We start from the raw sequence: 14,715 nt of genomic DNA, 5'->3' as shown, positions 1-14,715 counted from the left end.
TGAGCTTGTGTGAGCACCTCAGCTGCAAGGCAGTGACATCTCTTTTCCATCAGGGTTGGAATGCCAGGGATGCCTGTCCTACCCTCACTCACATGACTGACTTGTCTTCTTGGTTTTTTTTCTCTCCCTGCTTACCACTCTAGCACAGAAATGTACTTCTGCCCTGTCTTGTTGTACTGGTTTTCTACAGCATGGGCTGAAGCTGAAGGTTTCCATGAAAAATCAAAGCAAAATCGGTGCTGAAAGCCAAGTAGCAGGAAACAGCATTGTCAAGGAGGCCTGGAGTTAAAAAATTTGTAAGGGAAACAAGTTTCTCTGGAATTAAGGTGGAAATACACTTCCACTTAATTTCAATGGGCTAACAAATTGTAATGTTTATAGTTGGCTGACAATGTAGAAATAACTCATGAACCAAAAGAAAAGTTTACTTCGGAAGACGGCTCTCAAATTATTTACCTTGGCTTCATCCTTCCCTGAACTGGGGAGAACATAATAATGTTTCCCTCTCTTGATCTCTGTCTTGGCTGGTTGCTGAGATGCTTTTGGATATAATTCTTAGCATAGGAGGGAACTTCCAACATAGCAAAACTGATTGCCAAACCTAAAAAAAAAGAAAGTCTGCATCCAGTAATGACATTCTGGAGATCCTGGATGCCATATTTCTTTTCTGCCATCTCAATGTATTTTCCACACATTTTTATGAAGTGTTTTGAGTCTATTTTGGTGATATAATTCGCATGAATGTTTTGAGTGCTCTCTTTGCTCAAACCTGACCTCACCTCTATGGAGATTTTTTTATTTTTTCCTGTGTTGAAAACTGCCAAAGACTTCAGGCATCATTTTCCCACACACAGTGAAAATAAAGCACTTTTTAAAAAGAAACCCCACACCCAAGAAACACCACTCCAAACAGATTTTCCCCAAAATAAGAGTTCTGTTTGAAAATCAAAGTGGTTGTTTGGTTTGGTTTTTTGTATTTTTTAGTTTGAAGTACAAGCTGAATAGACATCCAGGGAACTACTATGCTCAGACCTTCTTCTTTTCCTTATCAATACCCTGAATTTGTTCACCAGAGAACATAAAGGAGAGTTTGCAGAACTCCTGGACAGTTGTAGCCTTGGGGCTACAGCAGCTTAACCTGCCTAGAAGGAGCTCCTGTTCTTTCAGTGCTCATGTCCACCCTTCTCCTTCAGGTTTGGGTGTCCTTGGCTGTGCTGACACAGCTGGTTTGGGGCCATGAGCTGGCTGGCTGCAGGGACTTGGGTCTGGTTTGGGGCCATGAGCTGCCTGGCTGCAGGGATTTAGATGAAGTCCCAGCATTTCTGGGAGGCCGGGGTTGCAGTGTCACAGCGCAGGATGAGCCCAGCTGAGGTGCGCACAGAGGGTGGGAAGGGAAGGACAGGAGCTTGCCTTCCTGGCTTTACTTGAGAGCAAGAGAAAAGGTAATGCCCTCACCTCAGGGCACACCCATTGATACCCAGGAGGGTAGGCTGCAAGCACTCTCCTGGTGAATGTTGTAAGGGGTTTTTTTTTTTTGAGATTCTCACAGTGACCCCCAGAGCACCCAGAATTTGGGAGCCATTAAGGAACTGCATTGCCATTTAGTTTCTTAAGTGTCTAAAAAGTGGCACACTTTTTTTTTTTTTAAGACAAAACATGTAGGATACTAAGCTGGCAATCTGAATTTTAAGATGTCTTTTAAGCACTGCTGAAGGATGCTGGCAGGTACCAAATATTTTAGCCAGAATGTGATATTATTTATTTACTCATTCCCCTCCTGAGTGATGTTTAGAGCTGTCAATCTGCTGCATTTTGCTGGCCCTAAACTAAGCAGAATAACTCAGGATCCTGTAACCAGAGCAGCCCTTCATAAATTAAGGTCAGTTGGGTGCAGTGCTGTAACAACAGCCTGTAGCAACAGCCTCAGACCAAGGCATCTTTTGTTAACCAGAGGAATATTAACTACACTGGGAGTTCCTGAAAGTGGGTGGTTTCTACTGCCAAGCTCAGCAACACTTTGTCATAATGAAAAAACAATACTGTCTGCAAGTAGGGATTGAAAGCGTCTTCTCACATCTGTTTGTCTAAGCTTGGGAAAAGGTGCCATTGGATGAGAGTAGCAAATCCTGCTGTGACTGTGCTTGTGCTTGTAGGGAAAGCCTTAAATGCCAGAAAATGGCCAGGCATCTTTCATGAAGCTAGTTTTAATTTAATTTTAGACTTGATTAATAGTTACTGCAATATTTGCCTTGCACATTTTTTTAATGGAATGCTTTAAAAAAAGCTAGTTTAATATGTGATCCCTTCTGTGTAATTGTGCTCTCATACAATGTCTTTGGTGAGAATGAACTAGCAGAGTTTTACCCAGAATTGTTTGGAAGATACCAGTGTGGAAAGCAGAGATGACTCACAGTGCCTTGGAGGAAGAAGAGCCAGCAGTTAACCACAGAGCATGGCATTATCTCTATGCCAAAGCTGGCTGAGAGAGCCAGAATATTTTCCACTTCACTATGTTGGGGGGAAAAAAGTACTCCAGAGAAATATTGGCTCTATAAGCAATCTTGATAATCTTGTTAACTTGATGAGTTTAGAACAGGTGTAGCATGGGAGGCATGTGAATCAAAAGAAGGTGGTAGTTCCCATCTAGAAACCATTGTTATTTTTATTTGATGAATAAATACATATGAAGCATTCTCATTTTTGGTGGATTCCCCTGGGTGAATAAACTTGGTTGCACAACAAGAATGTGGTATGTGACGGGTAGAGTACATGATTAGATAATGAGTATTTCTGCATAAATTTATTTTGTATCTAATCCCATGTGTCTGTATTCTTATTTCTTTAGGAATATCTACATGGCATCTCTTTCTATTGCAGGCAATTTGCCAGATGCCTGTAAATAGGGAATGTCTATTGCAAGTGAAATAATACATATCTCTTACTTCACAATGTAATTTGTTTGCCATTAGCACTTAGTGATGTAGCGTTCTCGTTGGGGAGAACTGATTTTGGCTTGACTTTACGGGCAGAATTACATGAAAAACACAGCAGTTAAATCTTAATTTTGATTTCATTACAATAAAAAAATCTATCTTTTACAGTATAGAGTTGAATATTTTCTTTTGGGGGAGGTGTTTCATTTAAATTGATATGACATATCCTGTTATCTCTAGTGGCCTTTACTTACACAGAAAATAAAGTAAGAAAGGGGTTGGCTTCCATTTTGGGTCCTTCTTTTTCTTACCAATCACCTTCTGAAAGATTTAAAGACATATTATTGCTGTGGTGCTGTGCCACCCTGGGACCTGGGCATGTTCTCCTGCAGATCTGATGCTCCACTTCTTTTTGTGTAAGTGTGGAAGTTTGGGTATCCAGCTCTAGCCATGTTCCTTGTTCCTGACAAGGAGAAGGTAACAGACCTCATGAAATACTGGATTTAGCACGTGAGCTGGCAGTTATGCCAAAAGATGAAAAAAACAATGGTGTAGACTGGAGCAATATTTTGGCCTTGGCCATAGGAGAAGTCAAGCTGAAGGATATATCAGGATTGATGCTTGGTTTCCAAGCATCTGAAAAGGAAGATGTTGAAGAACCTGGGTGATGAGTACATTAGAGCTGCTTTCAGGCTGGCAGGGTAATACAAGCAGATTGTCTTGTGGGCAGGCAAAAGCACTAAGTGAAGACTAAGCCTGTAATTTAGTCCACTGGTTAATAGTGAAATGTCTGGATGACTTCATTTAACAATGACTATCAAGGTGTGAATCTTTTTTGCCCTGATGAAACCACCTGAAATAGTGATTGGTGGTTGGCATTGGCTGTGAGAAGGCAGTGAGTCTGCTTTCTAAACTCTCTTGCTTGGGAGAAGTGGGTTCGGGGTGTTATTATTGTGGGAGACATCCACTGGGCTCCCAACAGATTAGTATCTGATGAACAAACATTTTTTACACCTGTAATTTCAATAGTATGTGACTTCTCTTTCCCTTTCTACCCTTCCCACCCTGTATTTCAATGAGTGCCAGAAGATGAGCTTTCTTTAGATACATAAACAAGATGATGTGGTGCAAATTACAGAAGATTGCAAACCCTTGATTTAATTTCTCTCTGCTGTGATTTAAGAATTGATACTCTTGGGTTTTTTAACTGTGACTAAGCAACTGTTTTGTTGAGGCTGATTATTTCACATGCCAGTGGTTGAGAGGTAGCATCAGATTATTCCTGCTGCTTGTGTGAATGTTCTTATTTATCCTGCCTTCTCTTCTACTAAGGACAACTTGGACTTAAATATTACCTCCTGTTCTCACCTTATTTTCACAGCTGATGAAAGTGAACACTTCCTGTGTCTCAAATGTTTTATTTAGGGGCTCTGCAGGATTGACCCTGCATACTATTCTTCTGTATTCTCAGGGGGTTTTTTGACCTAGGAACTTCTGTTGGTAGGGGAAAATATTTGTGTTTCAGATTGAAAAAAAAAACCCAATAAAAATCAAAGTTGATTTCAGACCTATATATGGCAGAAGGGGAAATTGCAGGGAGGGAGAAAATTTTTCTTGTTGGTCACACTGCTCCTGCTGAATATGTGGATGTGTACATATGGAGTGAGCACATGCACAGGCACTCCATACAGAGAGAGCACACACATAGGCCATATGTTCATTATTTTAGAAGTTTTGTTTTCTCTTGCATTTTCATCAAGCTTTTAACAGAGCTATTTTAATTGGGATTCAATATAACTATGTAGGACAGTAACTAAGACACAAATTCAGTGTTTTCCTCCTCACCCTCTGTGTGTCAGCAACATTCCTTGTGCTCATCCTCCACCCAGAAATGAGTTTCTTTTAACCTAGGGCCTGTTGTCAGGAAGAGAGAAGATTGCAGCATTCTTCCAGGTGTGGTGGGGCTGAGATTCATTTACAAATTTTGTCTAGAGTTGCAACATACTCCTTTGTACTTACCAAGTGCCAGGCTTAGCTGGCATGTAAAAACAGCAATAAACTGAAAAAGCAATGCTGCAGTCCTGTACTTGTGCACACACATGCAAATGTGAGCCCTTTGTCTGTCTTCTGGAGCTCAGTATTTATGCATGGTTTACAGTAACTGTACATGCTTAGATTGGTCCCTAGAAGAGACTTACATACAGTTTAAGTAAGGTAAATAATTTTGCTGGTTTGACTGTGAAGTAATATTGAAATGTGTTTTAAAGATACAGGATTTGAGACATAAAGAGGTGCACATGCAGCATTTGTATCTGTAGGAAGAAATACTTTGCTGTGGTTCATATATCAAACAGTGAGACCTGTTTATAACACTCATGAGCTGTGTTCTCAGTGTTGGAATGGTCAGGTCTGCCCAAGTGTCTCACAGGGCTCTAACGTTCCATTTTAGCATTTTATTATTGCAAAGACCTGGTAAGGTTTATTAAAGTGTGTATTTTGTAATTCAAAGGGTATGTAAATACAAACAGGAAAAAAGTTTAAATAATTAAGAATAAGGATTTCTGAGATGCTGATGGTTCTTCTCTGCTTTTTCTTTAGCCACTGTCTCTTTTCTTGTTCTTTGTGGTTCTCTTATCTACGAAAACATTTAGATTAGTGTGCTAATTAGTTTATGTTAACCAGCAGAGGGCTTCCACCTCAAAGCAAACAGCCTTATCCCTTCTGCAGTTTCCCTGGTATCCTCTTAATCAGAGAAGTGGGAAACAGACATTCATTTAGTTGTCTTAGGGTACTTTCCTGCTGGCAGAACAATCTTCAATTACACGTTAACTAATTTTTTTGCACAGTTTGTTTTTAACTGGCTTCCAGTTACTTTCAATACGGCCGTCAGCATTTCCACAGGAAACTTGGATGATTCTGTAGAAGTTTCTTGTGCTTCACCAAAGCCTCCTATTTCTAAATTCCAAATGTAACTGGTGTGTTGCAAGGTTTCTGTGCAGTCAGGTATTTAAAAGTGCTTTGAGCCCCTTCTTAGTATGAACACAGAATATGCTGAATCATGTAGCAGGAGAGACTAAACTGATCTTACAATTTAGATTAAAGCAGAGCAAGGTGAGTTTATAAACTCTTATGTTCATTGTGGAGCATTCCAGAGCAAAGAGTACCTGTGCATACAGGATGCTACAAAAGCACACAGCTTTTTTGGGAGGTTGGAGCCGCCCTGTGAGGCACAGGGTGCTTTCATTCGGAGCATCCTTCATGCCAGCTGTGCCGGCGGCTTGGAGCGGGTGCCTGCTGCTGGAGTCAGGGTCACTGCAGGGGGGCAGAGGAGCGCCGAGGTGCTGAATGCTGCTGAACACCTCTCCAGTTTCTCTCCCGGCCTCTCTAAGAACAAACTTCCCGTGTTGATCAGAACTGCTGTTGATAACTTCTGATGATTCAGCGAACAGCTGAGTGCCTGGGGGGAAAAAACCCCTTCCCTTCAGACAGAAAACTTACTCTGTTTGCAAAAATTCCATACTAAGATAGTTAATCTCCCCAGTCTATCAGCACTTGGGATGTGTTGGCTAACAGTTGTGAGCAGAGCACTTCCCTGGCCAAGCCTCAGCTTTGGAAAAGAGGTGACCCTACAGTTAGGGGATTTTGAAAGCAAGAGCCCCGCAATCTAGGAGAATGTGTGTAGGAATCGAGGTGTGACTACAGTTAGAGAGGGAGCCTTTAGCAGAGCTGTCTCTCAATTAGTGACTGGTCATGCCCCAATGAAAAACCACTAAAATTGTTAATTGCGTTTCAAGCAGAGATAATAACAGCTCACTACAGGCAAACTGCTAAAAGATAAGTCACTACCGTGTGTCACGGTGACTGTGTGGCTGCTGAGGTCCCTCGGGCGGTGGGAGCGCGGATCCCAGCTGGATCCCGGCTGGATCCCTGCTGCCACCTGCCGGCACTCGCTGCCGCCTCCGGCCGGGCTCGGTCCCGGCTGCTGGGCAGGAGGGCTGCCCGTGGAGTACCCAAATGTTTGCACATCGCCCGAAGTCACCAAAGCCCCGTTATTCGTCCCCTTAAGCTGTATGACAGCATCAAACCTCACGAAGGAAAAGCTCGTCCGTGTGTAGGCAAGGCTGAAACTTAACGCAGATCAAGCCCTTTGCTCCTGTATCCCTCAGAATATAATGGAATTGTTTAAGTTGGAAAGGAGCTCTAAGATCATTGAGTCCAACTGTTGGCCCAGCACTGCCACGTCCACCACTGAACCACGTCCCCGGGTGTCACACCGCCAGGTCTTTAAATGCCTTAAGGGCATCCATCCCACTCTCACCTAGCAGAGCTCAGTACCTGAAATTGCTCCTGCCATCATTAATTGCCCTACTCCTTGCATACTTGCAAGCACATTTTCTATGAAATTTGGAGTTTGCATCAGTTCTGGAATTATGCTGATGAAGAAAGCCAAAAGCTTGTGAATGCATTTGTATACGGCTGAAGCAGGTGGGTGTCTCTATGCACAGTTAACTTGCCTGCTCTTTTGGCATCAAAGTATTTTAGAGAAGAACTGTATTTTTTTTCTGGGCAATTCTGACGTTGGGTCCACCCCTCTTACAAATATCTTTTTGGCTAACAACCAGCTTTTACTGTTCGTGTTCCTTGCTCAATTTCTCTCTCTCTCTCTCTCTCAGTAAGAGCCATCATTATCCCTACATACAGCTGCTGTTGAGGGGAGAACCAGCTCCAGGTTAGCCTAACACTTTATAGAAACTGTACCCTTGTTTATACAGAATTTCCCTATCAAAGCAAGTGCAGCTGTTGAATCAGAGAAAACATTGCCTTGATGCAGTGAATCCTTCTGGAACACAGAAGCTGAAAGGAGGAAGAGAGACTGGTGGCAGGTACATCATACTGACCTGTCCAAAAGCTGGTTTATTCTCTGCAGGATAAAACAGTTGTCTGCAGTCTGATTTTTTTTTCTTTTGTTTTCCTTGTGGATCTAATAAAGTTGGAAATGCAGATGGGCTGCTTTGAAGCAGTCCTACAGTATAAAAATCCCTCCTCTTTTAGTTTGGATATGGAGTATTTCTTTTTAAATTGAAAAAAAAAAAACCAAAAACAACTGACAAACCCAAAAGGGTACAAACAAAAAGGAAGTTTTTCTTTATAATTATGGCGTTCAAAGGTTCTGTAAGGGTTGTGATAGAAACAATTAATAGGCATTGCTTTTGTGTGAGACAGGGCCTACTTAAGTAGGTTGCAAGGCTGGTTGGCAGGAGACCTACTTTCTTTTCTTAGCTTTGCTGCTTATCCATTCTGTGATCTTGGGCAAGTAACTTCATTTTTGTTCCTTCATTTCTTTACTATTTTTTCCCCTTGCAGGTCTATTCACAGTGGGAGGGAAAAAGTTTCTCACTTATGTGCCCTGCACATAAAAAGGGACACAACCTTAACTGGAAGTTTGAGGCCCTCTTATGCCAGAATGCTCTCCGTGGCTGCTTTACTGTAAAAAAATCATGCAGGAATATGGATTACTTTATGGGTTTGCTATGTGAGCATTTCATAGGGTACCTGTAAAAGAAAAGGCACGTTTTAGATAAAGACCTCCAATGGAGGTCAGGTTGACAAGGTTTCTAAATAGACTGAAATTCCCACACATCTGCCTGGAGACGATGAGTGCAATGGGGAGGTGACCATATGTAGCTGATCTGGTGGTGTTGGGGTGGTTTCTGGGATGGAGGCATTTCCAGGGCTGCTGGAGCGCCCCTCTCCTTTTGCTGGCTGCAGCAAGATCTTTGTAAGGATGGGATGAGACTGCAGGGAAGGTGTTTTCAATGGCTTTTTGCCGGTGCTTAATCCAAATGGCTTTATGACTGGCTGATGATGAGTTGTTATCACCTGAAGGAAAACACACAGGAATCTTGAGAGAGAGGTGTCCTCTCAGCTGTTGGAGCATGAGCTCTCCCAGCAAGCTGTAATTGTGAATCATCCATGCTACTGTCTCGTTGAGTCATGAGAAATGATAGATTAGGAAATGTAGGAATTTAATTAACATAGGGATTATGCCAAAAGCCAAAAACGGAGCATGTCTATGGCATTTTGGGGTTTTTGTCTTTCTGCTGTGTTGATTTTGTACACTGAACCGAAACCTTTTCTGTGAAACTTTTTTTGCTGTTTTTTCTGGCATTAGGAGAACACAGTGGCTGTGAACCATGTACGTGTGTTTGCTTAACAACTTTTAGAGAATTCTTAGACCATCAGATTGTGATGCATGGTAAAAATCCTGATGGTATGTGAGACTATGGTCTCGTTCACCTCTAAAAAGAAATAAATAAAAAAGAGCAGGGGAAGGAACCAGTTTAGCTTTCAACTTCAAGCCCCATGTTTCTTCTTCTGTGATTCCTTCATGTTTTTTACTGAGACGGATTTGTATTTAAAAAATGTACTAAAAATAATGCCTTAACCTTTACATACATAACCTGGAAAATATGAAGCCTATATACTTGTATGACATCTTCATAAGGGAGAAAATAGGTTGGAAAATTGGCTTAGCTTATTAGAAATGTACTTGTCTCTTTCATATGGCTTTGTAGAATGTTTTATATAATTAAATTTAAGCCTCTACAGTGTTTCAGATGCTAAAATTTCACAGAATCACCGGGTTGGAAAAGACCTTAAAGATCACCAAGCCCTAACAGCTCAACTAAACCCTGGCCCTGAGTGCCACACCCAGTCTTGTTTTCAAACACATCCAGGGATGGTGACTCCACCAACTCCCCGGGCAGACAATTCCAGTGCTTTATCACTCTTTCTGTGAAAAACTTTTTCCTAATATCCAACCTATATTTCCCTTGGCACAGCTTGAGACTGTGTCCTCTGGTTCTGTCAGGTGCTGCCTGGAGAAAGAGACCAACCCCACCTGAGCACAGCCACCTTTCAGGGAGTTGTAGAAAGTGATAAGGTCACCCCTGAGTCTGCTTTTCTGCAGGCTAAACACCCCCAGCTCCCTCAGTCGTTCCTCATAGGGCTTGTCTTCCAAGCCCCTCACCAGCCTTACTGCTCTCCTCTGGATGGATTTCCAACTCCGTGGCCTTGTATTTGGCTAGTGATTAAAGAATGACTTAACTTGCAACAGTTACTCAACATGTATTGTTTATCAAATGGTAATTGCTGTTTTCTCTTGATCTTGGGAAATTTATTTTTGATCCACATGTATAACGATACATGCTGATATTAAGCTTGTCACCTAGAAATAAGAAGCATTCTGTGGTAGTGACAGTGTTGAAGTGTATAGCAATGGATCTTTTCCTGCAATGAAATCGAATAATACTAAACCCTGAGCAAAGCATTGCTCTACTCTGTTTACAGTAACAGTGGAAATGTTATGGTCAGTCACGGTGCTTTTGCTCTTGCATCACCAAGTTGTGACTCAGCACCGTGTTAAAAAGGCAGAGGTACAGACAGGTCAGGAAAATTTCTGAAATTAAATTGCTGCCTAGACTCTGGGCAGGCCTCTGGGATTTACCCTGGCATTTTGGGTTAACCTGAAAGGGTTTCCTTCTTGTTGATTCCTCTGATCTTCTGTTTTTAAGTAGTACAGTAGAACGGAGATGACTGTGATTCTGCAGTTCCTACCAGGGTTTTTATACATCTGGCTCTGTATAATTTAGCCAGTAATAGCTGGGGTAAGTTTACAGTTCTCTGTACTTTTCAGTACTGGCAATTCCAAATGTTTATTTTTTGTCAAAAGAACTAAGTTCACTTTAAGCATGGTTTTTGATTTTTATATAAAATCCTGCCTATTTATATAAAATCCTGCCTATTCAAAAGAACTAAGTTCACTTTAAGCATGGTTTTTGATTTTTATATAAAATCCTGCCTATTTGTACGTGAGCTGCTCCAAAAGGAGTATTTCAGTGCTTGGGTCTCTAGGGGTACCTCACTCCAAATTCTTAAGTCTTCTGGTAAGCAAAAGGAAGAAAAACAAAGGAAACCTCCCAACCCTACCCAGGTCTCTTGTCTCATCAGGGATGGGGAGTGGTGTCTGTAAACAAAGACAAAAAAGCCCCAACTAGAAGCACTTGATGACACAGTGAGAAAAGCGAGTGTTAGCAGTGTGTTAGCTCCCACTCACACTCACTTAGCACACACTCAGCGTGCACCCCCCTCCCTCCACAGCCCCACTACAGCACCACTGGCTTTGGGAAGTGGTGGGAGAGACCTGTGTATGTACATATGCATTACCTTGTTGGAGTGAGGTCAGTTTAAATGCAGCCTATTAAATTATTTACAGAAGACAGTTGGCCGACCCATTGTGCTGTGTTAGTGGGAGCCAAAGGTCACTTTGGTGTGCCTGGTTGATTCATAGGGTAATCTGATACAGTACTTAGCTTTTTGCCTCCCAGTTAGTGGGTTAAACCTTATCCTCTTATTATGAGTCAGAGAGCCATAAGTTTCAGAAAAAGCCAGAGCCTTTGTTTTTAATGGTTTTGAAGAGGCTGTGCAGCACAATCCAGAGGGCTGCGGTAGCATCTGCCAAGGGGTTGGGGCGTGTTCTGCAATAGTGTAAATCTGACTGGCAGCTCGGGAGCATGAACACTTCACCCTTCTTTTCTTACGATCCTTGTCCTTTCGATAACATCATCTGCAGCCGTTAGGACGTTAAGACAATGTTTGTTCTTCAGATAAAGGGTTTGGTTTTGTGTTCTTTTTCATCTTCGCGCCCCCTTCTCCTCCAGATTCTTCTCTACCACCATCTCCTTGAGGATTCACTGAGCTGACAGCTGACCTCAGTGGCTATCTCTCACATTCAACTTTTTTTTTTTTTTTTTTTTTTCCTGCAAGATAGAAGCTTGTGGGGGTTTTTTGTCAACTTTTATCTTGGTGACCAATTCCAGCAAAACCCTTGGGTATTGGGGTGCCTTGGTATAACCAACTCCTGTCTGCTTTAAAATGCTCCCTTTGCCCCTCCATCTTGCAGGCTTATTCCCTTCTGGGAGCAGCATTGGTATTGGCATGCAGGGCAAGCACTGAAGCTTTCAGTAGTGCCTGACTTTTTAAAATTTTCACACTGTGGAGTGCTTTTCCTAGCTGCTAGTTTAAAGAGAAGGCCGCAGAACGTAACAGCTGGGAGCAAAACCCGTTTTATGAGCTGTAGTGACCCCAGTGAGAGCCCGATCGCTAAATATCTGCTCAGATTTTGTTTATGTCTATGCACTTTTATTTAGTTTCTTTTCAAACGTACCACCAGTTACGGGGGCACTAACGTATTCAGCACACTGGTCAGGATGCTTTTGGTGTGGAAAAGCTCCAGGATTTTATTTCCCCTCTCTCCAAGTCCGCAGAGGTGCGCAAGTGCTTTCCTATTTCTGCACGCAGAGTTCAGAAGTTTGTGCTGCCGCTGAGCTGGCTGAGGAAAGGAGGAGTTTTGCTTTTAGGAGAGCGAGCCTATCATATTTCACTCTAATCCTAAGCGATAGCCACGCAGTCGGTTTTATTGTTAGAAGAGCCTTCCTGGAGCTCCTTCACCAGGCTTTTCTCTAAGAGAGCAGGGCAGCCGGAACGAGGCGGCAGAAGTGCAGTCGCTTTATTGTCCCTCGTGAGCAGAGCCATGCCAAGGCGTGATCTCTGCCTGCTCTTCCTCCTCGTGGGCTGCTCCTGATGAGCCCGAAGAGGGGACTGGATTGCCTGCACGCTCCTGGGCAGCGATGCCAGCGAGAAGAGTGGAGCTACAGTTTTTGCTGTTGAGTGGAGAATGGGGAAAACACTTGCCTCGGTGCTATGCTCTGCTCAGCCCTTACATGCTCGGCTGAGCTGCTGCAAGGTGCCACTTTCTGCTGCTTTTCTCCCCTTTGTTTTCTTTGGCAGCTCCCTAAGTGCTGTATCAAAACAGCTTCGGGGGAGCTGCGCTGGCACAGCCACCTACCTCCATACTGGTGCTGGTCTAAAGGCAGCGAGGAGAAGCCTGGACTGAAGTCGGATTGAGTTGGTTCAGCCTCCCGCGAAAACCGCTGAGAAAAGGGGACGGGAATAATTTCAGAGAGGTCTGTTTGGAACCGACGCCAGTGGCTGGCTTGAAAGAAAATGAAAAAGGAGTGTGTTTCGAGATCTTTCAAACTCAAACAAAACCCGGGCTCCCTCTCGCGTGCTGTCAGCTGGATAAATTTCTCGTCCTTGTCAAGGCAGACAAAGAGATTGTTTCGCAGCGATGGGGAGCTCTCCTCCATGTGCGTGCAGCAGGTAGACGAGGACGACGAGACCTGGACCTACCGGAGCCAGCAGAGGAAAGGTGACTCGCTTTCTCTTTAACCCTTGCAGTTGCTGCCCAGGTGCCAGCCCTGCTCCATGCGGCTCTGTCCAGCTGCTCGCGTCCCACCCGGGGCCCTGAGCCGCAGGTGGGGAGGAGGAGGAGGGCAGCACAAAAGCTGAGGTGCAGCACTGCCTTGCCAAGTTTATTGGAGGGTTAAATCTGTGAAAGCTTATAGTAATTAACAGGAAAAAGCTTTAATATTCCATCTGGGTGCTGATTGTGTGGGATATAGGTAAGTTTTGTTTATGCTTCTTGTAGCCAGTAGTCATTGGTGCCAGAGTCTTTGGGCAGGTGCAGCTAGAATCTCTCTTCAAAATGTGGAACCGAAAGTGATTTAAGACTCCACTTCTAAACGACTGGGTGGCTTTTCTTGGATGATTGCCTCATAGTCCTGCTGGGAAAAATTTAAGTGTATTTTGTTTTATGAGGGCAGACTGAGAAGAGGTCCCAGATGCAAAATAAAAGAGATGATGAGAAAGCGATGGGAATTGCTCCACAGAGAGGAGGGGACATCTAGGATACGAGATAAGCAGCTCTGACTGAACCCTTGAAATGTTCAGACCTGGACTTCTAAAAAGTACTTTTATTTTTTTGTGTTCTGTTTTTGAATGAAGTTTGTCAGGTCACTAAGTAAACAATTACCTCATATTTGCCATAAATCAAAACAAATTTCAGAAGTTTTCTCATGTGAGTTAGTGAGCAGGACCAGTATTTGGCTGGCAGGCAGTGGAGCGTGTGTGCACGCAAGGTTGAAAATACTCAGTAAAGTGAGTGATTTGGTTGTAATTTCTCTAGTGCTGCCAGAGCAGTAGTTAGTTAATAGAAAGTGTAAGGTTGAGTCTGTTGTGCTGTAAGGTCACTTTTGTAAAAGCAAGCAGGCTCTCGAAGGGCATTTGATCTTCAAAGGGCCTTTTATTTCTTTTCATTTCTCGGAGCCGTTAATAGCTGTTTGACCAGAATTCCACTTCTGTGTCAGGACAGATTGTGGCTTTAGTAAATGGTTTGTATGCAGGAACACTAACACAGGATGTATATGCTTGTGCTTTGCTCCCTGCATGCTAGGACACAACTTTAATCTGTGCTTTGAAGGTTGTTTTTTAACCTACTTCACTACTGAAAAACTTCTAAAAAGGGAGTTTGCATTTGCAACCAGTAATTTTTACTTTTGACTGTTGGTATATTGATATTGTACAGCGGTGCCAGATTAGCTTCTAATGCCTGTGGGATGGGATCTTGCATGGATCAGAAGAACCATTGAGCCCTGCTGCTGGCTTCTATGTAACTTCCATAAAGTTTCTTGTGCTGCCTTCCTTAGCCTGTGCTCATGCTGCAGGGCAGAGATGGGAAATGAAGCTTTACTGATGGATTAATGGTGTATTAATTTTTCTGAGTGATTTACATAAAGAACCCATTGTACCGGCTGGAGGGGGAGGGAGAATTCCTCCTGTAATTGGGCAGCAAGCTATGAAAGCCTCCCTGCCTGCCTATAGA

At 43.0% G+C, this 14,715-nt stretch overlaps 1 protein-coding gene across 9 annotated transcripts in view; it reads left to right on the top strand.

Annotated features, from left to right (window-relative positions):
• Positions 1-14,715, top strand: part of NHSL1 (NHS like 1) — a 176,407-nt gene that overhangs the window by 62,450 nt on the left and 99,242 nt on the right. Inside the window, exon 1 of one of the 9 annotated variants that reach the window (XM_071433883.1) lies at positions 12,428-13,203. The exons of 7 other annotated variants lie outside the window; for them this stretch is intronic. In XM_071433883.1, coding sequence (XP_071289984.1) covers positions 12,999-13,203 — 205 coding nt within the window. In that variant the 5' untranslated portion in view covers positions 12,428-12,998. Of the gene's footprint in view, positions 1-12,427; positions 13,204-14,715 lie in introns of those variants that run through there. One more of the 9 variants, XM_071433891.1, reaches the window with a different exon arrangement.

This window comes from Agelaius tricolor, unplaced genomic scaffold, assembly GCF_023055355.1.
Source record: "Agelaius tricolor isolate 1412-34295 unplaced genomic scaffold, bAgeTri1.0.p SCAF_1, whole genome shotgun sequence".
NCBI lineage: Eukaryota > Metazoa > Chordata > Aves > Passeriformes > Icteridae > Agelaius > Agelaius tricolor.
This window is presented reverse-complemented; position numbering and strand designations above follow the sequence as displayed.